Source organism: Equus przewalskii, chromosome 21 (genome assembly GCF_037783145.1).
Source record: "Equus przewalskii isolate Varuska chromosome 21, EquPr2, whole genome shotgun sequence".
Classification (NCBI taxonomy): Eukaryota; Metazoa; Chordata; class Mammalia; order Perissodactyla; family Equidae; genus Equus; species Equus przewalskii.
Genome location: NC_091851.1, coordinates 49,042,485 through 49,067,347, shown reverse-complemented (window position 1 = coordinate 49,067,347; position 24,863 = coordinate 49,042,485). Strand labels below are relative to the sequence as shown.

The 24,863-nt window shown below is 63.8% G+C and overlaps 2 protein-coding genes across 2 annotated transcripts in view; one reads left to right on the top strand and one right to left on the bottom strand.

Moving 5' to 3' along the window:
* Positions 1 to 1,912: 1,912 nt before the first annotated feature.
* Positions 1,913 to 15,839, top strand: CHRNA4 (cholinergic receptor nicotinic alpha 4 subunit). The gene is made up of 6 exons (XM_008537052.2): positions 1,913 to 2,175; positions 3,424 to 3,575; positions 6,697 to 6,741; positions 7,971 to 8,080; positions 10,695 to 12,075; positions 15,412 to 15,839. Exons 1-6 carry the CDS (start codon positions 2,094 to 2,096, stop codon positions 15,535 to 15,537), a joined length of 1,896 nt encoding a protein of 631 aa, XP_008535274.1. The 5' UTR covers positions 1,913 to 2,093; the 3' UTR covers positions 15,538 to 15,839.
* A 7,154-nt stretch (positions 15,840 to 22,993) lies between these two features.
* The window catches only part of COL20A1 (collagen type XX alpha 1 chain), a 32,048-nt gene continuing 30,178 nt past the window's right edge, over positions 22,994 to 24,863 (bottom strand). Inside the window, exons 34-35 of the mRNA XM_070588550.1 lie at positions 24,577 to 24,723; positions 22,994 to 23,159 (exon numbers count right to left, since the gene is read on the bottom strand). Of these exons, the coding sequence (XP_070444651.1) occupies positions 23,134 to 23,159; positions 24,577 to 24,723 (173 nt within the window). The 3' untranslated portion in view covers positions 22,994 to 23,133. The remainder of the gene's footprint in view (positions 23,160 to 24,576; positions 24,724 to 24,863) is intronic.

Genomic DNA, 24,863 nt, shown 5'->3' with positions numbered 1-24,863 from the left:
TGGGCTGGCCTGTCCAAGAGGTTTCCCAGAGCACAGGCTTCCCTGGCTCCAGGAAGCACGGACCATGGGGCAGCATGAGGAGATCATCTCAGTGGGGCACAGGCGAGCCTTAGGACATGCTATGCCCGAGGCCCAGAGCAAGCCAGGGTGCAGTCCCTGAAGCCTGGGTTGGAATCCCACTACCAGCGACACGACCTTGGGCATGTGGCTTAACCTCTCTGTGCATCCATTCCTCATCGGGATGCAGGAATAACAAGAACCCACCTCACAGTGGTGTTGTGAGAGCCCAACTCGTCCAGGTGTCTCAGTGGCTTGGGCCAGTGTCTGGGAAGCCCACAGACTGGAGCAAACATCACTGCTGAGACTGGCTGCTGCTCAGTAACCAGCATTTTGAAAGCTGCGTGCCTGGGAGCAGACAGAAGGCTCCTGTGGGAAGATCCCCTGGAGGCCTCAGAGCAGGTGTGCCATGAGCTAAACCTGGAGCCAGAGTGCTTTCCGGCTGGGGGCAGGAGCGGGAGCGGGGGGGGGGGGGGGGGGTACAGAGGTGATATGGGGCAGGGAGAAATGAGGAGGGGGCAGGGGGTGATGGGGGCAGGGGAGATGGGCTGACAAGGGAGATGGGGAGGGGCAGAGAGAGAGAGATGCAGAGGGGCAGGCAGAGATGGGGAGGGGGTAGGGGAGATAGAGAGGGAGCAGGGGAGATGGGAGTAGGGGAGATGGGGTGCAGGGGGTGATAGGGGGCAGGGGAGATGGGGAGGGGCAGTGCCTGTCGCTGGCCAAGCTGCCACCTTGGCCCATGCCTGTTACTGGCACAGCATCCCCTGCATGAAGTAGAGGAGGCCGAGGGAGCTCCTGACCCCCATTCTGCTCCCCAGGGGTGGCTGTGGACGCCAGGGGAGCGCCGGGGCCGGCTCCAGGCCTTCTCTGCCCGCAGCCAGACCGAAGCCTCCGTTTGGCGCTGGGTCCCCCTGCAGAGCTCCGGGCGGGGGCTGGCGCGCGGGGGTGGCCGAGGGTCCCGGCCTCTGCGGAGCGGCACCGTCTGCTCGCGAAGCTCCAGCCCCACCGCACAGAGCGGCCCCTCCCGGCCCCTCCTCCAAGCACCTGCTGCTCGGGCGGCAGCCGCCTCGACCCACCTGAGGCGGAGCCCCCGCCAGGCCCGGGCGCCGCGGTCTGTTCTCCGGGCACCTGGCCCAGACCCTCCGCCTCTGTCCACCGCGAGCGGGATGGCGGGACCGCCCTCACGCCGCACAGTCCGCCGGCTTGCAGGCCGCCCGGAGGTGGGGTGGAGACCCGGGCCTCAGGCCGGACCTGGAGGCGGCTCCGCCCCGGGCGGGGCGTTACGGTCCTTCCCTGTCCCCAGAAAGGCGGGCCGCGGGGCCTGGGCTCCCAGTGGATGCTTCCCGGTCCGCCAGGGACGGGCGGATGGGGGTCGGCTCTTTCCTGAACGCCTCGCTGGGGAAGGCGACGAGCGACTTGTGATTTCCAAACTGCGAAGCGGGGCGGGGGGGATGGAGTTAACCAGACGCGTGCGGGGCGCCCCTCCTCACACCCGGAGCCCCTGGGTGCGCGCCTCGCCTCCAGGCAGGCGGCGGGGGCACTGGGGCTGGAGACGGGGTGGGGGTCAGTGTCTCGTGGTCCGGAACCGGTGCCGGGATCCCTCAGTCGCATGCGGTGACTACGGGGCCCCCACATGACTCGGGCGCGCCCCCAGCCGAGGGAGGACGACGAAAACTTTACCCCCTCGCCGGCCGAGCGCAGCCTCCGCGCCCCTCCCGCCGCGTGGTCCGTCCCCCCTTCCTCCTCCCCTCGCGTCCCTCGCCCTCCCTCCTGCTCCCTCCTCCCTTCCCCCCTCCCCCTCCTCCTCGCCGGCTGGCGGCGGGCAGGTCCGGGCGGGGCCGCGCCGCTGAGCCCACAGCCCCGCACTCCGGCCCGGTGTCCGTGCGCCGCGCCCCGCGGGAGGAGCGGCCGAGCAGGCCCGGCGGACGGAGCGGCCCGCGCGGCGCGGGGGGCATGAAGTTGGGCGCGCGCGGGCCTCGGAGCTGGGGCGCGGCGGAGCCGGGAGCTGCCCGCGTCTAGAGCCCGCTCGGCGCGCCATGGAGCTCGGGGGCCCGGGGGCGCCGCCGCCGCCGCTGCTGCCGCCGCTGCTGCTGCTTCTGGGGGTCGGCCTCCTGCCCGGTAAGTTTCGGGGCGCTGGACGGGCCCCGTTTCGCTCGGTTCAGGGCATCCTGAGACCTTCGGAGCCAAAGGAGGAGAGGCTCCTGGCTGCGGTTCCAAGCCGCGGGGGCTCCTCCACCCACGAGACGCAAAGGCTGTGGTGCGGGGCGGGCTGAGGCCGGCGAGGAAGGAGTTAACCCGCCCGCGAACGCGAGGAGAGGGGTTTGGGTGGGGGTAGGGGCTGCCGTTTCAGGAGCTGGACCCAGAAGCTCCAACTTGGGGAGAGAGAGGCGGGGCCCATCTCCCCCGACCCCCACCCCGCCCCCATCCCTCGTCCAGATTTCCCTGCAGACACCCCGTGCCTGCTCCTTGTTTAGGGGATCAGAGGGGTGGCCTCTGCCCTTAGTGGCGCCTCTTGGGCGCCTTTTCTACTCCCCCAGGTTCCCTGGGGCAGGCAAGTTCCAGCCCCCTCTGCCTCCCCCTCCCCTCCCATCCCCTGGGCAGCCCCGGGGGTCTAGGACTGACCCCAGGGGAGCTTGTGAACCCCTCCTGAGGTCCAGTCTGTGACTCACAGCTGAGCAGGATGGAGCTGAGAGGGGGAGGGAGCGGGGGTCTCCTGTCCCCTCCCCAACCCCTCGTGCTGTGTAGGCACCAGTGCAGGGAGGCCTCAGACCACAGCTTGGCTGGTGGGGCTGGGCTGAAGGAGAGGGCCCCTCCCCAGGCAGCAGGGGATTCCTTCTGGGGGTGAGTCAGAGTTGCTGGCAGCCACAGGAAGCAGGCTCTTGGTGGGCAGACCTCACTCCCCTTCCTCTGTCTCCCCACCTGGGCCTGCACCCTCTGCCCTCTGGCCCCTGGTGTCCTGTCCTGCGGTTACCCCTACCTTGCGCTTGGAGGCAAGGTTCTCCGAACTCTGCTGGTAGCCAGAGATACAGCCTCTCCCCCCAAAGTCATGGTCTGATGAGGAGACTTATCCAAATTGGCACTTATCAGATCAGTTCCCAGCTTCTGTGGTGAGGTGCAGGTTGCTAGGAAGGCCTGAGGGATCTGGACAGGCTCCCCTGAGGGAGTTACTTTTACACCTAAGAGGAGAGGAGAAACCCAGGCGGAGAGTCAGGCAGCACATGCAAAGGTCCTGAGGTGGGTGGAATGTGCTGTGAGGTACTGGAAGGAAGCCAGGGTGGTTGAGCATGGCCTGGTGTGAGGCCGGCAGGGGTAGCCTACATGGCCACAGTTCCTCACCCCTGAGCCACATGCCTGCCCGCCCAACAGTGAGCAGCGATGTGGAGACCCAGGCCCACGCCGAGGAGCGGCTGCTGAAAAAACTCTTCTCTGGCTACAACAAGTGGTCCCGGCCTGTGGCCAACATCTCGGATGTGGTCTTTGTCCACTTCGGCCTGTCCATTGCACAGCTCATTGACGTGGTAGGTGCCGGGGGTGGGGAGCGGGGCCTCGGGGCTTGGCCGTCACACATAGGTCAGAGGGTCACCCTGGAGCGAGCACCCATGTCTGGAGGAGGCCCCCGGGCGGGGGGAGCCTGGAGGAGCTGGAGGGCTGCCATCAGCTCCAGGTAGGCTGGGTGTTGGGGCCGCGCCCGAGCCCCGAGGAAGGGCAGGTTCTGTGGGAATGGACCCCAGGCCCCACGCTTTCCTCACTCCACCAGAAACACCAAAATGCCACATTTCACCAGTGGGTCAGGGCCGTCACCTTCAGAAGCAAAGAGCGGAAAATGCCTCTGTGGGTGGTGGCTGGCCTGCAGTGCCCTGGCGGCACCTGACCCCCACCTGGTCTGGGAGGTCCCCATTATCCACCCACTGGCCTGGAATATTGGGAATGCTGGGTCCCTGCGAGTCGGTGACAGGTGTGAGTATGTCTGCCTTCCTGGTTAGGGACCCAGGAGCTGCTGGGAGGCCGCTGGGGGTCCATGGCTCTGGAGGAGCTGGGGGCCCATCCTCAGGTGCCGTCTGACTGGGTGGTGGGTGCACAGCCCAGGCCTTGGAGTGTGGGCTCCGGCCTGGCGGGGAGGGGCCTCTGGGAGCCTGGCTGGCTCTCCGTGAGGAGGTCAGAGGCCCCCTGGGATAGGAAGGGCTTGGGTTTCCACACTAAGATCCAGCCGGCTCTGGTTCTGGGGAGGGAGCCGGAATTCGTCCAGGTGCAGGGGGCTGTTGATACCTGCCATGCCCACCCCGCTCCCCTGCCAGGACCCCAACCTCGAGTCAGCTTGGTGAGGGGAGAAGCCACTAGTTTTGGCATCTGGAGGCCCTGGCTCCAGGCCGGTGCCGTCACCTTAGTGACCGTGGCCACCGTCTTCTCCCATGAAATGGGATGGGCACAGCCGCGCCGTCTTGGGCTGCACAGCTGTGTCTGAGGGACTTTGGGAGATGGGAGGGCCTGTGGCCACATTCAGAAAGGCTCGAGCCTGGGCCCGTTAGCAGGGAGACCCGGTCGGTCTGCCCTGTCCTCAGCTGTGTCCAGGCTTCCGCCCTCAGGTGTCTCGGAACTGGGCCTCCAGGCTTCCTGTAAAGTGCTCCCGGCTGGGCCGCAGCCAGAGGCACGGGAGATGAGCAGGGTTTGCAAACCCGAGGTTCGCAAACACGGTTCCCAGCGGCGGCTGGCAGAGGGGGCCCTTGTCTGCTGCTCAAGGTTCTGGGTCACCTGCACCACCGCCTCCCACCTGAGCTCCTTGGGTCTTGCTCATCGATCCCCACACCGCCACCTGTCCCCAGCTTGCCCAGGAGAGGGTGAGGCCTGCAGCACACGGCTCCACACCTTGGGGAGGGACCTGCTCCAGGCCCCGGGCAGCACAGGAGTGCTCTGCTATCCGCCCGAGATGCCAAGGACATGCCAGCACACGTGTGTGTGCTGTCCTTGCTTGAGTCCTGGTTGCTGGCTCGAGGCCCATGGTCATGTGTGTGGAGGGGCCGCCCCGCGTCTGGGCCACTCTCTGCCCGTGCCTTCACGGGGCTCCTGTACTTGCTGCAGGTCTGTGTCTGGGTGGGGACTGCTTGCGTGTGCGAGTTCACGCCTGCAGAGGAGCCTGAGGGATCCCAGGGCGCTTTCTGGGCCCTGGGCTGACATTGTGTGCTGTGAATACACAGGCGCCTGGGGGACAGCACGAGGCTGGGAGGGCACCCGGGAAGGAGGCCAGGCCCTGCCACCGTGAAGCTCATTCTGAGCCTGGGCAAGGGATGGGGCGGGCAGGACCGTGGCCAGGCAGGGTGGTGCGGGGCTCACTGCTGAGGTCCTTGGACGTTGTGTCCAGGCTCTGGCGCTGGGCCTGTTCAGGCCACACTTACTCCTCAGTGTCCTTTCAGGGGGTCCTGCTCAGGCAGCCGGGTGGTCTGTCCCAGGTGGCCCCTGGGGAGAGCAGGACCAGGGCAGTACCCGGGAGTGGCAGGGAATGATATGCCCTCTCCCTGAACTGGAGGATGGGGGGCTTGTCCCTTGGGGGAAGCAGGAGTGGGAGGCGCCCAGGCCTGTGCTTTAGGGGCACAAGGCCCTGCCCTGACCCTGGATGCCCTTCTTTGGCTTCAGCATCTTTCCCCATGGCCTTGTGTGTCCCTGGTCCAGGGCGGGTGAGGGAAAAGGCTGAACCGTCAGAGGGTGAGAAGAACCTTGTTCAGGTATTGCCCCCAGTACTCTGCACCCTGGGTCCTGCCCCCAACGCCCTGCACCCCATGGGTACCCTGCTGTCCGAGGGGTCTCCCCATCAGGTGCTGAGGGCCCCAGCCCAAGCCTTGGGCAAGGAGCCAGACCTGCAGCCCAGCCCTGCTCCCGAGTGGGTGCCAAGTGGGCTGGGGTGTGGCCGTGGCTGCAGAGGTCGGCATTCAGCACCCACAGGGTGGGACGTGAGGACCCGGGCTTCCTGTTCCAGCAGACCCCCGCGTCCCTGCGGGTGCCCGCGCTCCTCGGGAGGCTCCGGCCTGTGTTGGGATTTGACTGCTCAGAGGATGCTCTCACCTGCTGGCTCGTCAGCAGGAGCATGTCTGACGCCTAGCCGGGTGAACCAGTAGGGAATGCAGGGCGTGAGGCAGCAGGGTGGGCAGTGTGGTCCAGCCCTTCTCACCTGTACACCAGGGTGGCTTTGGCGGCAGGAGGTGCCTGCTCCTGGGGCCCATCTGCAGGGGGGCTGCCCAGCCAGCTGGAGGGAGCGGTGCAGGTGAGCAGGGGCCGGCAAGGTTGTCCAGGGAGGAGGCTGCTTCTCCAGCAGCCAGGGAGCCCTGGGGGCTGCCTCCCTTTCCCACACACCTGCCCTTAGCTGAGGGAGGCTAGGCCCTGGCCGCATGTGAACTTGGCCAAACCTTGTCCCCACTTTCCTTCTGGAAACGTTCAGAAGGCCTTGTCCCCACGTCCCTGAGTCCTCTCGGGGCGGCCATCCTGGGCTTGGCTGCCTCCAGGGATGAGCTGCTCATTCCCTTCTAAGGTTGCCCAGTCCCCATGTTCAGCCCTCGCTGCTGCTTGTGGGTGAGGACACTCAGGGCCGGAGAGAGACGTGTCCTGTCGCCGAGGGGACTGTGACCTCTCTTCCTCTCCTTTGTGTCCTAGGACGAGAAGAATCAGATGATGACAACGAATGTGTGGGTGAAGCAAGTGAGTGGGAGGGGAGCTTGGGCTGCTGCCCCTCACCCCTGCCTCCTCCTCACCCCTCCCCATCCCTGCCCCTCCCCCACTCCTCACCCCTCCCCATCCCTGCCCCTCCCTCACTCCTCCCCTCCCCATCCCTGCCCCTCCCCCACTCCTCCCCTCCCCATCCCTGCCCCTCCCTCACTCCTCCCCTCCCCATCCCTGCCCCTCCCTCACTCCTCCCCTCCCCATCCCTGCCCCTCCCTCACTCCTCCCCTCCCCATCCCTGCCCCTCCCTCACTCCTCCCCTCCCCATCCCTGCCCCTCCCCCACTCCTCCCCTCCCCATCCCTGCCCCTCCCCCACTCCTCCCCTCCCCATCCCTGCCCCTCCCCCACTCCTCACCCCTCCCCATCCCTGCCCCTCCCTCACTCCTCCCCTCCCCATCCCTGCCCCTCCCTCACTCCTCCCCTCCCCATCCCTGCCCCTCCCTCACTCCTCCCCTCCCCATCCCTGCCCCTCCCTCACTCCTCCCCTCCCCATCCCTGCCCCTCCCCCCCCCCCCCCCATCCCTGCCCCTCCCACCTCCTCCCCATCCCTGCCCCTCCCTCACTCCTCCCCTCCCCATCCCTGCCCCTCCCCCACTCCTCCCCTCCCCATCCCTGCCCCTCCCCCACTCCTCCCCTCCCCATCCCTGCCCCTCCCTCACTCCTCCCCATCCCTGCCCCTCCCTCACTCCTCCCCTCCCCATCCCTGCCCCTCCCTCACTCCTCCCCTCCCCATCCCTGCCCCTCCCCCACTCCTCCCCTCCCCATCCCTGCCCCTCCCCCACTCCTCCCCTCCCCATCCCTGCCCCTCCCTCACTCCTCCCCATCCCTGCCCCTCCCTCACTCCTCCCCTCCCCATCCCTGCCCCTCCCCCACTCCTCCCCTCCCCATCCCTGCCCCTCCCCCACTCCTCACCCCTCCCCATCCCTGCCCCTCCCCCACTCCTCCCCTCCCCATCCCTGCCCCTCCCCCACTCCTCACCCCTCCCCATCCCTGCCCCTCCCCCACTCCTCACCCCTCCCCATCCCTGCCCCTCCCCCACTCCTCACCCCTCCCCATCCCTGCCCCTCCCCCACTCCTCACCCCTCCCCATCCCTGCCCCTCCCCCACTCCTCACCCCTCCCCATCCCTGCCCCTCCCCCACTCCTCACCCCTCCCCATCCCTGCCCTTCCCCTCACCACCTGTGGCTTTCTCCTGTCCCGGCCCCAGGAGTGGCATGACTATAAGTTGCGCTGGGACCCCGAGGACTACGAGAACGTGACCTCCATCCGCATCCCCTCTGAGCTCATCTGGCGGCCGGACATTGTCCTCTACAACAAGTGAGCCCCGGGGGGCTTAGCGGGCAGGGGTGGCAGGTGCCTGTGTCCAGCCGTGCCAGGCTGTTCTGCTGAGGCCATGAGAGCAAGAGGCTGGCAGCGTGTCTGGGCCCCACCCTCATGAGCCAGGGCCAACAAGCCAGCCGGAAGAAGGAAGAGGGAGCAGAGGAGGTTGTCGGAGTCTGGGGGGCAGGTCCACCTGTGAGCTAAGTGCCAAGGAGACGGAGGGACGGGTGCGCGTGGGCTCCTGGGGGCTCCATCCCAGCCAGACCAGCCCCGAGCCCTGTCTCTCCTGGGGGCAGGGAAAGGGAATCGGACCCCCCATGACTGAAAACCCAGAGCTGCTCCCCTGGGGCTGCAGTCACTTTCCCAATCAGCCCCTGGCCGGGGCAGGTGTCCCATGCCACATGCCCTCACTTCATTTCTGGAAGAAAAGTCTGGGCCCAGGGTGCTCTTGAAAGAGGTGAGGAAGCTCCCAGAACTGCCTGCCCGCTCTGGCCACTGTCCCCGCTTCTTCCCTGCCGTGCTCTCAGGCCCTCCCCCACACAGCCGTCAACGCAAGTCCCCAAGCCCTGCTCCTCACGTTCCTGAGTAAACAAAGCCTGTGGCTGAGCCGGCCCAGCTCGGAAGGCTGGGCTGTAGCCTGATCATGGCAAGGGTTATTCTGTGCCAGGAGCCAGGGCTCTGCAGCCCGGCCGCGGACGGCGGGCTCAGACTTGTCCCTTCCCGGGACCCTCGCTGGGGGTCCCTGAGCCTGGGGCTGCCCGATGTCCTCTCGTGTCCCCGTGTCGCTGCCGTGTCATCGCTGGGCCAGCGGCTCTGAGCGTGATCCGTGCGGGACCCCTCGTGGCAGGCCCAGGCCTGGGCGGAGTGGCTCCCCCGGCACTCACAAACGAGCAAATGGAAGCACTTAGGCCCCTCGTCCAGCCATCTGTCCAGCCCCTGCCTCCCCACCGCGAGACCCCAGGGGGCTCCTGCACAAAGCCCCTTCCAGGGCCCCGGGCGTCGGGCCTGACCTACAAAACCTCGCTCTTTGATTAAGAACGATCGGGCTCCTCTTCAACCTAATTGATTCCAGTAATGGCAGCGGGACGCGCGGCAGCTCGTAAAGGAGCTCGGAGATGGTTTTCGGGGATGCATTAAGAGGGGGCAGCTCGGGGAGCGGGGGGCACAGCACTGCTCCCCCCGCGGGGCACGCACTCTGCTCTCCGCAAGCCGCCCAGTCTGCACCACGAGCCCTGGAGTCCTCTGGCTGCCCAGCCTCCCTGGGGCCGCGCTCAGCACCCCGCCTGGCGTAGATGCGTGGACGGCAACGCGTGCACTGTGGAGCGGCTGCCTCCAAGGCCTGAGGGGCTGGGTGTGAAAGGAAGTGAGGGGGGGCAACGAGCAGAGGGTCTGGGCAGCTTCTCCAGTTCAGCCGTTGTGCCTGAGGGACACGTGGTAGCCGTGCCACCCTCTGTGCTGAGACCAGCACGCTGTCGGTGGGGCTCCGTGGGGCTGTGGAGAGGTCTCCCGGCAGCAGCTTAGAGTTGAAGAGGGCAGGGCCTGCCCCAAGGGGCTTGAGGGACGGCCGCTGCCTCTGCCTGTCTGTGGGCTCCACCCACAGTCAGCGTGGATGGGCTGGGGCCTTGTGGGGAAACTGAGGCCAAGAGAGTGGCACACCACAGCCCGGGGTACACGCCCGGGACCAGACTCGGGAGCAGACCCTTCTCGCTGCAGAGGGAAGGGCATCGGAGCTGAGCGCAGCCAACAACAGGCACAGGCAAGGGCTATGGGGCTGCTTGTAGGTGTCCCTGAGTTACCACGAGCCGGCTGGCTCACCCCAAATGTGCCCGTGTGGCACGCCCCACCCGCAGGCATCCTCTTGGAGAAACTCAGGCGGACATCTCTGTCTGAGAAGCCCAGGGCTACAAGCTGGCGCTCTGCCTGAGGGAGAGGCAGGAGGGCCGATGACCAGAGGCTGGAGTTCACGTCCTGCTCGGATGGCCCCGTCTGTGCTTCCATGGGCTGCCAAGTCCTCACCTGTGCAGGGCGGGGGTCCTTCCTGCCTCTGAGTCGTGGGGGGTGCACGAGGAGACAGCACTGAGAGTGCTCAGTGTCGCTGGCATGCACAGTCTGGAGCAGAGGAAGGCAGCCGGACGGGTCTCACCCCGAGTTTGGCCCCCCCCAGGGGTGACCCATGGGGGATGAGGCATCCGTCCGGGAGGCCTCGTGAGGTTCTTCAGTCTGCAGTGTGGTGCCCAGGGGCCGCTTTTGCCTCTGAGGGCCTGGATGTGGCGTGGACGGCCAGGTGGGCAGAGAGGCCCCAGTCCCTGCCCCAGCCCCCAGATAATCACATCATCGACATCCCCACCAGGCTGTGTGTCAGGCACGGTGCACACACGGCTGCTTCGAGGTCTCCATCCGCGTGTGTCCCCAGTGTGGGGGTGACCGAGCTGCGGCGGGCAGGTGAGTGACGTGCCCAGCGCCACCTGCCCAGCTCTGCCTGGCCCTGTCCCCTTTCACCACTCACTGCAAGGGGGGAATGTGTGTGTGGCTGGCGCACAGGGGCCTGAGAGCTGGGCACCGGGGCTGTGGGTGTCGGCGAGTCTCACCCCTTCTCTCTCTTGCTGCCCAGCGCGGACGGGGACTTTGCGGTCACCCACCTGACCAAGGCCCACCTCTTCCACGATGGGCGGGTCCAGTGGACACCGCCGGCCATCTACAAGAGCTCCTGCAGCATCGATGTCACCTTCTTCCCCTTCGACCAGCAGAACTGCACCATGAAGTTCGGGTCCTGGACCTACGACAAGGCCAAGATCGACCTGGTGAGCATGCACAGCCGCGTGGACCAGCTGGACTTCTGGGAGAGCGGCGAGTGGGTCATCGTGGACGCCGTGGGCACCTACAACACCAGGAAGTACGAGTGCTGCGCTGAGGTCTACCCGGACATCACGTACGCCTTCGTCATCCGGCGCCTGCCGCTCTTCTACACTATCAACCTCATCATCCCCTGCCTGCTCATCTCCTGCCTCACGGTGCTCGTCTTCTACCTGCCCTCCGAGTGCGGCGAGAAGATCACGCTCTGCATCTCCGTGCTGCTCTCGCTCACCGTCTTCCTGCTGCTCATCACCGAGATCATCCCCTCCACCTCGCTGGTCATCCCGCTCATCGGGGAGTACCTGCTCTTCACCATGATCTTCGTCACGCTGTCCATCATCATCACCGTCTTTGTCCTCAACGTCCACCACCGCTCGCCACGCACGCACACCATGCCCGCCTGGGTCCGCCGGGTCTTCCTGGACATCGTGCCGCGCCTGCTCTTCATGAAGCGGCCGTCCGTGGTCAAGGACAACTGCAGGCGGCTTATTGAGTCCATGCATAAGATGGCCAGCACCCCACGCGTCTGGCCCGAGCCCGAGCCCGAGGGGGAGCCCAACTTCGTGAGCGGAGTCCAGAGCCAGGGTCCCTCACCCACCCCGTCCTTCTGTGGCCCCCTGGATGAGACAGTCAAGCCCCAGCCTGCCTGCAAGTCACCCTCGGACCAGGTCCCCACTCTGCAGCCCTCAGAGACCGAGAAAGCCAGCGCCTGCCCCTCGCTGGCCCCAGGCCACCCACCTACTGGCACCCGGGCCCCAGGGATTGCCAAAGCCAGGTCCCTGAGTGTCCAGCACATGTCCAGCCCCAGCAAAGCAGAGGGCGGCGTCCGGTGCCGGTCTCAGAGCATCCAGTACAGCGTTCCCCGAGATGCTGCTGCCTCCGAGGCTGAGGACCCAGCGGCCAGCTCCTCCACTTCTCTGAAGGCCCCCTCGACCGAGCTCCCACCCCCAGACCAGGCCTCTCCGTGCAAATGCAAGTGCAAGAAGGAGCCAGCCTTGGAGTCCCCAAACACCGCACTCAAAGCACGCAGCACCAAAGGGCCGCCCCGGCATGTGCCTCTGTCACCGGTCCTGACACGGGCAGTCGAGGGCGTCCAGTACATTGCAGACCACCTCAAGGCAGAAGACACAGACTTCTCGGTAAGTCTCTGCCCGTAGCTAGCCCCAAACAGGACAAGCAGATGCTCTCTGCCTCCCTTCCCACTCTGCAGGAGGGCGCGGCCAGTGAAAGCTCCAGAAACCAGGGCCCAGAAGGGCTGCTAGGCTCTGGGGCCCACAGCAGCCCGAGCCCCACCCTGTCCCGCTCCCCCTTCCCCCAGCCTCCAACACTAGCCTGGGGGCCCTGAGGCGGAGCTGGGGCAGGTGGCCCCAAGTGGCTAACCGGGAGGGGATCACTGGAGCATCCCTTTTGGACTTCAGGACACAGGGAGCCTGCAGTGACAGGGAGGGGTCTGCTGGCACTACCTATGCCCAGTGAGCCTCTCCCTCCGCCCCAGGCCCTGGCGTGCACCCTTCCCCGTGGGGCCCTGGGGAAGTGCTGGGGAGCCCTGGAGGGACTGGAGGAGTCTGGGCCCCAGGGTTGGGGTGAGAGGGGCTGAAAGGAGATAGGATGGGGCCAGACAGCCTCTTTGGCCTGGCGGGAGGACAGGAGGATGGGGGTCTGGGACACAGCCCTGCCCCTTCAGCCAAGCAGAGTCGTGTGGGGGTAAGGCTGGCCCATCTGTGAGGCTGTGCAGGGACCCGGGGAACCCAGAGAGCTGGTCCTCCTGAACAAGCATGGCTGGGAACACCATCAGAGGGGCACCTCAGTCCCCAGCATGGCTGGAGGCCGGCCTGAAGAACGTCTCGAGTCCTCTGCTAAGTGTCGCCCTGAGACAGGATGGCCCCATGCCTGCTGTACCTGGGTCACGAGCGAGAGGTTACAGGGTGTGCCCGGGCCCCCAGCCGGTGCGTGGTTGGCCAGGTCCGCCCGCACCCCACCTTGGGGGAGTTCCTCTTTCCTTCTATAGACATTGACCTGCCCGGCACGTGTAGGGTCTCAGGGGCCAGGGGTCCCAGCTCAGATGTGGGAGACTCGGGACCCCGTGGAGATGGGAGGGCAATGGGACTGCTCCCTGAATCCCAGGCTCTGCTGGCCACGTCTTGGAGCACCCGTGAGCATGGGTGCAGGCTGATGGTGGAACCCCCAGTTCAGAGCATGGGCAGAGGGAGGGAGGGTGGGCCCAGCACGCAGGTGGGCAGGGGGAGTGCCCTGCCCACCCCAGTCAGTCTGCTCGGCCATTACTAGCTGCTCAGCCTGGGGCCTGGCATCGGTGGGGCTGCATCGACCTTGCCCTGCGTCAGCTTCCTCCTCTGCTGGCTGGTGGCTGCCACTGCCCTTGACACAGACTCTGGGTTGGGTGTGACACAGCTGTCCCCCCTCCCTGACCTTCATCTCATCGTCAGCTCCTCGTTCCGTCTGCCTACTCCGAAGGGTCGCTGCCTCCCTGAAGCCCAGCCTGAGACAGTTTATCGGACACGTGTGGTCCCTGGGGACTGTCTGTCCCCCTAGCTGAGCAAGCCCTGGAGAGGAAGCAGGGCCCCCAGGCCCACACACCACACCCCTGAGAAGTGAGTCGGTCTCCCACAGTCACCCCACTGAATCCCAAGAGTCTGGGAGTCCGTTCTGCAGGTTTCTGCAAGTTTGGCCTGGGAGAAGCGGGCTCTGGGAATGCGTTTTGCTGCCAGCTCTTGAAACTAAACAGGTCCCCAAGTTGGCAATGTGACGACGTGACGTGTGGGTCTGAGCGGCTGCTGAGTGACCGCTGCCTTCAGAAGGGTAATGGCAAACATAACAACATCCAGCGGTCGGGTGGCGCCATCAGTCAGGGCTGGCTCCTTGGTCCCATGCCCTTCATCTGTATCGCCTTCCGGCTGCCGCGACCTGGTTCTGGTTTCTGGGCGTCCTGGGCTCTGGGGCGCGAGGCACTTGACAAGAGTGGACCTGGGGTGAGGATCAGGGTGGCTTTGGTCTGCGAAGGCTTTTCATCCTGGAACCGTGCTCAGACGGAGGATGAAGGACGGCGCGCGGCTGCTGCAGGGCCTCCCTGGCGCCGAGGGCCAGCAGACTTTTCATTTATAAGTGACCTGTGTGCTCTCAGGTTCTCTGTGAATAAACACGGCCCTTTCAGCTGGTTTAAAACCATCAGGACGCCTCTGATGAGAGAATCGGGGCGACAGCGGCCATGAAGAATCCTCTTCCCTCAGCACCCGAATCAGGTCAACTGAGCCTGCCCCTCCCCGGCCGTTGGACTGTTAGCGCCCAGCTGGCCTGGGCCCTGGGGCTGCATCCTCTCTGGTCACTCAGTGCTGACAGGCTGCCCACTCAGGACCTGCTGTGGCCTGGCCAGGCTGCTGCACCCACCTCCCCACACCTTTGGTCCCGCTCAGCCCCAGGGAGAGGCCAAGGGGTGGGGACCCGGGACCCTGGGGAGGCGAGGGCCAGGGTCTGCTCCACTCATAGAGGGGGCACCGTGGCCCATCCTCAGGTACTCTGTGTCTCAGTGTCCCCGTCTGTAGACAGGACAGTCCCTCCCTCATCGGGTCTGAGTGAGCAACTGCAGGTGATATGTCAACCTGCCTCATATGCGCTGGTTCCCACGGCCCGTCCCCGCTCCGGCATCCAGGATGCCCCCTCAAGCCTGCTTTCCCCAACCTCCCCTCCGTGGAGCCCTGTGCCCTGAAAGCTCTGCCTTGCTCAGAGCCTGCTCGTAGCACCGGGCCTCGCCCAGCTCTGGCATGTGCCTTCCCCCTCGAGAGACTTAGGGACACAGCTGAGGGGCCTTGGGCCCCCCTGGGGCAGGGAGGGCGGGCATAGAGGGAGGGCAGGTGTCCTTTGCTGTCACTATCGGGACATGGTCTACCCCCAGGGGTTCTTGTTAGAAGTCAGGTCCTTGTTACCCAGCACGCTCCTGGCCCTTGCCCTGCACAATCAGGGCTGTGGGCGCCCCCTCTCTCAGCCCCCCTTGCCCATCTGCAAAATGGAGGATGCCCTTGGTGGCCTCCACAGTGCCCCTTCAGCTTTAGCAAACTGAGGGCAAATTCCACATGAAATGGCCTGGGCCCTGGTCTTCTTCCAGAGGCCCTCACTGTCCCACCTCCGTGGAGCCCAGGCACCCTGCCAGGCAGGTGAGGTCTGGTGGGGCCACAGCACCAAACCCACCTCCCTCGGCATCTGCGATGTTGGCCCCCCTGTTACAGGGCGCTGACCTGTCTGCAGCCCGCAGCTTTTCTGAGCCCACACCTCAGCTGGACAGGTCATTTCTCTGCGCCCCTCCCTTCTCATCACCTCAGTGCAGGTGTGCCGCAACCCTGGTTCCCTTGGGGGCAAGGACAGGAAATGGAGAACCTGCCATGTGAAGCACCAGGTTCTAGAAGGTTCTTGCTGCCCCGTGGCCGAGGGTGGGGATCTGGGAGTGACTGTGTGTCTGTTTGCAGGTGAAGGAGGATTGGAAGTACGTGGCCATGGTCATCGACCGCATCTTTCTCTGGGTGTTCATCATCGTCTGCCTGCTGGGGACCGCGGGCCTCTTCCTGCCGCCCTGGCTGGCTGGCATGATCTAGGGGGCCAGAGGCTGGAGTGGCCCAGGCACGTGCAGGACACAGGTAGCGTCTGTGGGGCCGATGCCGGCTCTCTGCACTCTACGGGGTCACGCCATTTGCTGAATTGTCCCCCGTCTTCCGTCTCATGTAGGACGGCCTTGGAAAGAGCCATTGCCTCCTGGGGGAGCCGGTTCTGGCTCAGTCCTGCTGGGACCTGCCCCGGAGGTGGCCCTGCTGGAAGGGGTGGCTGGTAGATGCCTATTCTCATCTGTAGGGCGGTGTCACTGCCTGAGTCTCATTAAAGTTTATCCAGAGCATGGTGACACGCTGGCTTCCTGTCCAGACACACGTCTGACCGCTGTCTCGGCAAACATCCCGGCAACCCAACTGTCCAGGGGCCACGACCTCCAGCCCCACTCAGCCCCAAATGCCCTTCATCCATATGGGGTCCCGGAGGCCCAGACATCTGAGCACCTGGGTGTGGGGGTGCTCCTCAGACCCTGCAGAGGCGTCAGCCAAACCCTTGGATCTTGTTGGCTGGGTGCGTCCTGGCAGGGACTTTGTTTTGTTCTGGGTAAATTAGTGAAACCCGGGATTTGTGCCCAAGGGGCACTGGGAACTGGAGACGATAAACCTGGTTCCACTGGGAGGAGAATCAGGCGGCAGGTCCCCCATAGGCGAGGTCCCTCGGCCCCAGAGTCCGGGCATCTGCCTCTCAGAGGCTCTGGGGGGTCTTGGTGAGCACTTTTCGGGGGCCCAGTGAGGTCCCAGGCCCCTGTGGTTTGTGAGGGATCAGAAACAGGGCCCAGGGCTCCCCCAACACCTGCCCATGGGTTGCCCTTCTGCTCGCAGCCCAGGAGACCCCCTCTGGGGCACAGACACCAGGAAGGACGTCCTGACACGGTGGCCGTGGTGAGGCCAGGGCCTCGAGGAGCAGCACGGGGGGGGAGGGGACCCCATGGGCCTCCTGCCCTCGGGCCTGTCCCCCACTAGGCTCACTGCAGTGTGGGAGCCCCTGCCCAGAGGGCATCACTGGGGCCCATCTCACCCTCCCCCAAAGGCAGAGCGCCGGCAGCACCAGCAGTGTCCCCCGTGACCCTGAGAAGACCTGCCCCGTGGTGTGGGGTGGGGTGGGCGTGGGCTGCCCCCATCTCCCTGATTCTCCTGAACCCTCAGGCTCCAAGTGTAGGGAGGAGGGACAAGGACCACGTGGCCCCTCCCCTGGGAGCGACATCCGGGAGGAGGAAGGTGGCCAGAGGCTGAAGGAACTGCTCCTCCTGCCTCTCCAGTCAGTCCGCGCCGTGCAGGTTCCAGACGCGATCGCACCATCCTCCTTATGTAAGCGGACCCGGCACCAGATGTGCGCGACAGCTGCCAGGAGGCCTGGCGCCCGGCCCAGCCGGGATGTTCTCTTCTGGGTCGGGAGAGGCCGCCGAGCGGCTGCCACGAAGACGCCTCTCCCTTTCTTGTTTTTGGCTTTTTCTTTTTTTTGAGACAAAAAGAAAACTCAGACCATCCACACACACAGAGCGCCCATATCCCCGCCACACCTTGAGGACCGCCACCGCTGTCCTGGCGGGTCTGCCTCCAGTGTGTGACTGCGATGCATACGACAGACAGTGACCTCACGCCTCGGGTCAGGGGCTTAACCCGAGTCACTCCTGGCCCAGGGACCCGCTCCACACCAGGACGCACCGCGCGCTGCCCTCCAGCTGGCCCCCACACGGAGGCTCCACCTCCTTCCCCAGGGAGGGTTTGGCCTGTTCTTGAACTTGGAGTCAGTGGGTCCCCAGCGCCGGCCTTTCTGTCGGGCCTCTGCACTCGAGGGGCATGGCTGAGGTTTGTCTGGGGCCTCGTCTCTGTCGGCAAACAGTCTTGTCGTCAGTTGCTGAGCAGTGTTCCTCTGTCTGAACAAACCAGAACCCAGTTTGTTTCTCCATCCCTGACAATGGGATTCGTTTCCACTGTCGATGGTTACGACTTGAGCTGCTGTGAGCACGTGTGCACTGGTCTTCACCAGTGGGTGTATGTTCCCATTTCTCTTTGTATTAAGCATATTTTTATTTTCTCTGTCTTGTGACGTTTTGACATCTTGGGGGCCTTATGGACCCGGGTGGAGACTGCCCCTCCAGGGCTGGCTGGTCCCGGCGGTGGACGACCTGCCCGGCGCACAGCTCTCAGGTGCAGAGGCCCGTCTGGAGCCTGCCCACCACACTCCTATCCAAGCCTCACACACCACGCTGGATTTCCCCATCCCACGTTGCCGAGGGCCGGGCACCAGGCAACCCAGGCAGCCCCTGTGCCTGGAGCCCACGGGCACTGCTCAGACTGACCCATCCGGGGCTGGCCACCCTGCCTCGCTGCCCTCAGAAACCCCAGCAGAGGCTCCAGCCAGGCCTTCCCCTCGCTCCCTCTGCCTCTTGACCCGGGCGCTGCCCTGAGGCCCTGCAGAGCCCATTTCTCTGGGGAAATGAAGTGACAGACTCTTCTTTCAAGGGCCTTGGCCTCTCTGTGTCATCCCTCCGTCAATTTATGAGCTGAGACCCGGCACAGAGCACTCTTGGTGCATGCTCTTGTGGGGTCGTGCGGTTGTGGGGTACAGGCACACTCACTGTTTTCCAAAGTGGCTGTACACTCTGCTTTCCCACCGGAAATGGCTGCCAGCCAACCCTCGACGCCAGGGATGGCAGGCCCGGCCCGGCCATGACGAGTCGAGTTCTGTGGGCACACGGCCCCGTCGTTCCTTATGTGTCGACAAGGGCGGGCCTGCCAGGTTATGACAGAGGCCCCATGGCCACAAAGCTGAGTCTTTTCTGCCCGGCCCCTCACAGGAGCGTTTGTGATCACAGTGACCTTGACAACAGGTTCTGTGCTCTGTGTGTTTTATTCTAGTTGCTTCCGTTTCCATCTGTATAAAGATGGTGGTTGCAACCCCTAATCCTCTCTTGACTCTCAGCTTGAAGCGCATGGCTTAGGACAAAGACTGAGGCCTGTGCTGGGGCCCTGGGGTTCACACGTGCCTGCAGCAGATGGTGCCAGGCGCTTCCACAGGGCTCCACCACGGCACCCCTGCTGCCGGGCATGGGCATCCCCCACCCACATCCTGGCTGACACGTCTGGACACTGGCCTGGCTCACGGGTGACACAGAATCACGGAGGGCACAGCTCTGTCCGTCTTCCCCCAGTCTGGCCACGCCCACACAGCCAGCCCGAGGCCTCCACCCACCCCACACGCAGGCTGGCACCTCCTCTGGGCGTGCCTGGACTTGGGTCTCAGCAGTCACACAGCACGTGCTCTTGTGCCGGCTCCTTTCTCCCCCTGGTGTCTGAGCTTCGTCCCTTTGCCACACGCACCACGTCTGTGCATCCGCTCTGCTGTGGGATCCCGAGGTGAGGCCACGCACCGCATAGTCATCCGCTCTCCTGCTGGCGGGAGGTGTTTCCAGTTTGGGCTGTCGTGAGCAATTATGCGCGAACACCTGGAAACAGGTTTGGGGGCACAGGTCTGCGCATTTCCGCTGGATGTAACTGGGGGTGGCTGCTGCGAGGTGGGTGGCGCGTGCGGTTGGTGTGTTGGCTGCCTTCAGGCCGTCTGCAGCGGTCATGCAGTATGCTGCTGCCCTCAGGGCTGGATGTGGCCACGTCTCTCGCTGGGTCTAGTTACGTTTCTCCAACTAGTGGTGAGGCTGGGTGTCTTGTCAAATGTGAATTGACTGTTGGTGTTGCTTCCGTAAAATGCTCATTCTTGTCTTTTGTCAGTATTTTGGATCTTCAATATTGATTTCTAATTTAGTTCCGTTGTAGACAGAGAATATTCTATTTGATTTCAGTTCTTTTAAATTTGTGACACACGTTCTGGGGCCAGCGTGTGGTCTCTCAGCCTGTGTTCCACATATGCTTGAAGAGGCACTCGCCTTCTGTGGTTCGGGGAATGTTCCAGAACTGCCCGCAGGTCGAGTTGCTTGAGCGTTGCTCTGGTCTCTGGCGTCTTTGCTGACCCTGTCTAGCTCTTCTGTCTTCCCGAGGGAGGAGCGCTGACGTCACTGAGACCGTGGTGGGCTTGTCCAGGCCCCCCCAGCTCTCAGCTTGTGGGTTCTGCATTTTGAAGCTCTGCTGCCACACTGAGGGCAGTTGTGTGCTCTCGGCAAATTGCCCCCATTCTTACATAATGTCCCCCTTTTTTCTGGTGATTTTCTGTGTTTCGAGTCTACTTTTCCTGATGGTAACGCAGCCCCTTGTCTCCCTTTCAGTGGTGTTCACGCGATGTGCCTTTTCCATCCTCTCGTCACGTCACCGCATGTAAAGTGGGTTTGTAGACCACAGGGTCTACACCACACCCCAGTGAAGGACAGAACATCCTCATCACCGGGGAAGCTCCCCCCGCCCCTTGCAGCCAGCCCCCTCCGCACGGCATGAAGCCGTGCTGGATTTCTGTTGCTGTAGATTCCTCTCACACGTTCCAGAACTCCTCATCGGTGGGACACGCCCGCTGCGTCCAACCGCTTGGGCTCAGCACGATGTCTTGGCTCCACCACGTTATGGGCATGGGATTCACTCGTGTTTATGACTCGAGCACTGTGCATCTGTTCACTGGTGGGCGTTCCGGTTGGCTCCCGTTGGCTGTGGGGGGCTCGATCATTCCATCAACAGCAAACTTCACTACCCTGGGGTTTCCACTCTGTGGGGTCTAATTTCTGATTATTTTCTGTTTCTGCGGAATACACTCCCAACTGCATTTCCAGGAGGATCTTGTGTTACCCTCTCAGACTCTCTGGGCCTCAGAATATATTTTTGCTCCATTCGTTGCAGCGATAATTCTTCTGGATTGAACACCTTGAGGTCATCATCCTCATGTCTCCTGACATCGAGCCGACTCTTATTCCTCCATAGAGAGATTTTTAAAGAGTGTTTCCATTGTCTTCGTTGGGTTTTGCATTAATGAATCCAGGAGTACATTCTAAAAATTGATCCCATTTGGCACTTTGAGCCTTTCAATCTGAGGTTTCAAATCTTTCTCTAACTCCTCATTCTTTAAAACTACGGATTTTGACATCCCACCCTCATGCACTGAGTGTCCCTCCTCCTGGGCTGGCCTGGGGAGGGGGGCCTCACTCTCCTCTCTCCCTCTGCCCTCGCCGACCCCACAGCCCACTGTCTGTGCCCTGACCACTCGGCCCTGTGCTCATCTTCCTGCTTCTCCGTGGATGTTTTCCATTCTGTATTTCTGAGCATTTCTTCCTTATACCTGTTGTGGTTTGTAATTAATGGACCACAGAGAACGTGCGTTCTTCATCTGGCCTGTCCCGCTCAGTGCTTTCGCTCCTCAGATGCCTCGTTTTCCCCTTGTTAACTCATCTCCCAAACCCAGGTGACAGTGGTGTGTGCATGAATGTGTGTGTGCATATATGAGGATACACGTGTGTGTTTGTGAGTGTGTGAATGAGTGTGTGTGCACGTACAGGGATACACGTATGTGTTTGCATGTATTGTACATGTGTGTATGTGAGTGGGTGTGTGCATGTGCACATATGGGAATATATGTGTGTGTTTGCATGTGTATGTATGTAAGTGGGTGTCTATGTGTACATGCATGGGGATACATGTGTGTTTGTGAGTGTATGTATGTGTGTCCACATATGGGGATATACATGTGTGTGAGTGGGTGTGTGTGTGCACGTATGGGGATATACGTGTTTGTGTGTGTGCATGTGACTGCGGGTGCACGTATGGGGATATATGTGTATATGCGCGTGCATGTATTGGGACATACGTGTGTGTGTGTGTGTGTGTGTGTGTGTGAACGTGTGCATGTGCATGTATGGGGATATACGTGTGTGTGTGTATGTGAATGGGTGTGTGTGTGTGGAGAGATCCTGGGAGGGATGGCTTCTTGTCCTGTAATGGCTTCATGTGGACGACTACAGTCTGCCAGTCAGCCATGACAGGTCAAAGTGCAAAGGGCCAGCAGCTGGGTTGGTGTCTTTCTCCAGCCTGCTGAGCCCCGCCAGAGGCAAGGTGGTGCACGCAGGTGGGGACGTTGCTGGATGAGCAGGCCTGTGCCGGGAGCCAGCTCCTGCCGTCTCTCCCTTGCCACAGTGGCAGCTCCTGGAAGAGGCACTGCTGTCCCCACTTCCTGCTCCGGCACCAAACACCCCGCAGCTCCAGCACCTCCTGTCTTCCTCTCTGGCAGCATCCTGACAAGGGTCTCTGCTGCCGCCCACGGCTCTCCCTCCCAGCCTCCGATGACAGTGCCTGGGGCTCCATCCTGGGAACCCAGGGAAGCTGGCCCCGTGGCTTCCACTCACCTCTACATGGCAGCACCCACTCTTCTGCCCCGGTGAACCCACGGGCCCTGCCCTTCTCCCCTGGCTACTGTGGGTGCCTGGACCTGCTCTCTGGCCCCAGGACCTGTTCGCAAGGTCTCCCCACCTCCCCCAGGGGACCAGCCTCCCACCTGCCCTCCGCTTCCAACCCATCAGCTCATCCAGAGCCGCCTCCACTCAGTCCAGTCACCTCTGCTCAGCGGACTGGGGTGAGGTCCCGGCCCCATGTGGCTCCCTGAGGTCTTATCGACAGGTCATCTAAAACAGACACCAGGCTCCTCAGTTCTCTGCTCAGAATCCCCAGGGGCTTCCAGTCGCTCTTAGGACAAAACCCAGACTCCCAGCCCGCACCCCGCTGAGCCCTTTCCTGGCCCCGTGCCTTCCTGCCATTTGGGTGGTGCTGGCAGGTCCAGCCTCGGCCTCTCACGTGTGTGCCCCCGACTGGAACATCTGACCATGTTCCACCCCTCCCTTGTTCTTGTCTCTGCTCAGACGTCACCTGGGAGGTCTTTGTTGGCCCCATGTGTAAAGAAGCCCTACCCCAAATTCCCTGGGCTTTAGAAAACTACTTGGCATTGAATCGGCCACAGCAGGTGCCACCCAGAGGCCCACAGCTTGTGAGCTCTCCGGGTGAGTAAGTGTGGACAGCCGGCTAGGGGAGTGGTTAACCTCCAGGCTGGTCAGGGGGAGGAGGGGGCGCTGGGCAGTGACAAGGCCTGGGACCAGCAGGTGAGTGGATGTTACTTGAGAGGAGGGACCGCGACCAGGGAGATGGGAGCCCCCGAGAGCACCCAGACGCCGACACCCAGGCTGGGCCCCGAAAGGTCACATCAGCGTCTGAGGGCAGGCCGGGCACCCACCTCAAAGCCCACACCCACCAGGTGACTCAAAGTGTGGCCGAGGCTGAGAACCCCCAGCCTGGGCGGGGACTAAGCTCTGGGGAGCCTGGGACCGCAGTGGCCTCTCGGGAAGGAGGGGTGCACGCGAGGAAACAGGGAGTCTGTGGGGGGTGGTGCTTGCGGCAGCTTCTCTCAGAGAGACGGGGTGTGGAATCTCAGACTCCAGGTGACAGGGACAGCCTTGGGGCCCACGACCCGCCCCCCGCCCCCCGCCGCCCTTCCCCCGTAATGAGCAGCCACCTCCCTTGACAAGCACTTGGTGGTTTATCTGAGGTTCCAGGTCCGTCTTCTGCCTCCCTCTCCTCCCACCCCCAGGCCCTTCCCAGGATGCGCTTTCCAGGTCCTCCAGCACGGCCGCTCCTGGCGTCCAGAGGATCCAGGGAGGAAGTGCAGGCTCAGTGGGGGCAGCACAGGGACTGTCCTGGCAGGGGAGAAGGGCGACCTGGTCCAGGAGGCGATCAGCTGGCAGCCCAGCCCATTGGCACCGTGTGCCCAGGCCCCCCAGAGCCCTGGCGTGTCCAGCTGGGCCGTGGGCAGAGCAGCATCGCTGTGAGCCCTCTGCATGAACCTGCTCCTCGGGTCGCTGCTCCCATGTGCCCCCTGCCCTGACTGAGCTCCCACCTGGCCAGGTGTCTGCCGTGGTGCACACCTGCTCCCCACACCTGCTCTGCATACCTGCTCCACACACCTGCTGTGCTGACCCCGATCAAGGGTCCCCTGGGTGCCCACTGGGCCAGCTCAGGTCCTGGCAGCTCTCCTGGCTCCCCACACCCACCTGCAGTCCTGCTGGGCTCCCCCAAGGCCCAGGAGCCTCTCCATGCCCCTCCTGCCCCAACCCAGGGTCCGCTGGTCTGTCTTTCCTGTGCCCCTACCCTGGCCGCCCCTCAGGAGTTCCCCTTCCACAGACCAAAGTCTCTCGCTCCTTCCAGGGGTTCTGGAGCCTTGTTCTGCTGCGGCCCAGGGCCGCCTATCTGGCTGAGGGCTCCAGGCTCAGCTGAGAGGAAGGCAGATGTGCTGGGCCGAGGGGAAGGTGGGGTGCCTGAGCCCCTCCTTGGGCCTGGGGGTAGTAGGTCCAGGCCTCAGGTCAAGGCTGAAAGCTCAGGGATGGGCTCCTTGAGCCCTAAACAGGCCCCTGTCATTGGTTCAGTGGCCCGGGTTTAGTGTAAGGTGGGGGGCTGGGTGGGGGAGGTGCAGGGTGGGGTCCTCATGACAGCACCTGCCAGCCTTGTCTAGATGGTAGGAGCAAAGATGGGGCGTTTATCCCAAAGGCAAGTGTGGGGGACTGTGACAGGCCTGTGGGCCCCCAGGGGGCTTCTCCCAGGGGGAGCCCTCTCCTCCCAAATGCACAGCTGGAGGGGTGCGGTGGGACCCCCTCTTGCCCACAGTGCAGAACTGTCCTTCCTGCCTGACCACAGTCCCACCCCCTCCGTCTCTTCTCTCCCACCGAGGCCCATGAGCTCCGTCTCCCCATCCATCTCAGCACCTGAGCTGTGACTGCAGCCCGGTCAGAGGGACGGATGCACGACAGGGTCCCTGGACCAAGCCTCCTGCTGCGTCCCGAGACAAGGAGTGGGGGAAGGAGTGTGCGTGCAGGAGAGGACTGATGGGAGGGACAGAGGGCGGGGACATGGTGCCAGCCCAGGCTTCCTGGGAGACTGGGGAAGGGCCTGCTTCGAGGAACCCAGGAAGCCAGGCAGCCTCCATTTCTGTGGTGACCAACCTCTGTGTGGGCCCCGGGGGCTGGTGCTGGGGCTGCTGGGGTCCACACAGAGTGACCAGCCCCAGCCCTCAGGGGAGAGCTGCAGTCCCCCCACACCCCTCCCCCAGGGGCCTGGTACCTCTGGCCTCAGGGCGGTGACCACCACGACCCCCTTCTCCAGGGAGCCGGGCCTCGCTGGGCGTGCCGGGGGGCCTGGGGGCCTCCAAGATGGGCATGGGGGGCCTGGTGCTCTCGTGGAGGAAGGAGTTGAACTTCAGCATGTGCGCTGAGGGGCGGAGGTGAGGAGGGGTCAGCAGCAGGACAGCGGCACGTGGAAGACCCTCTCTTGCTTTCCCCTTGCTCTGCACATGGCTGGGGAGAGTGGCCACCAGGCTGGGTGTGCCTGGTGACTGGGCCCCGGGGCTT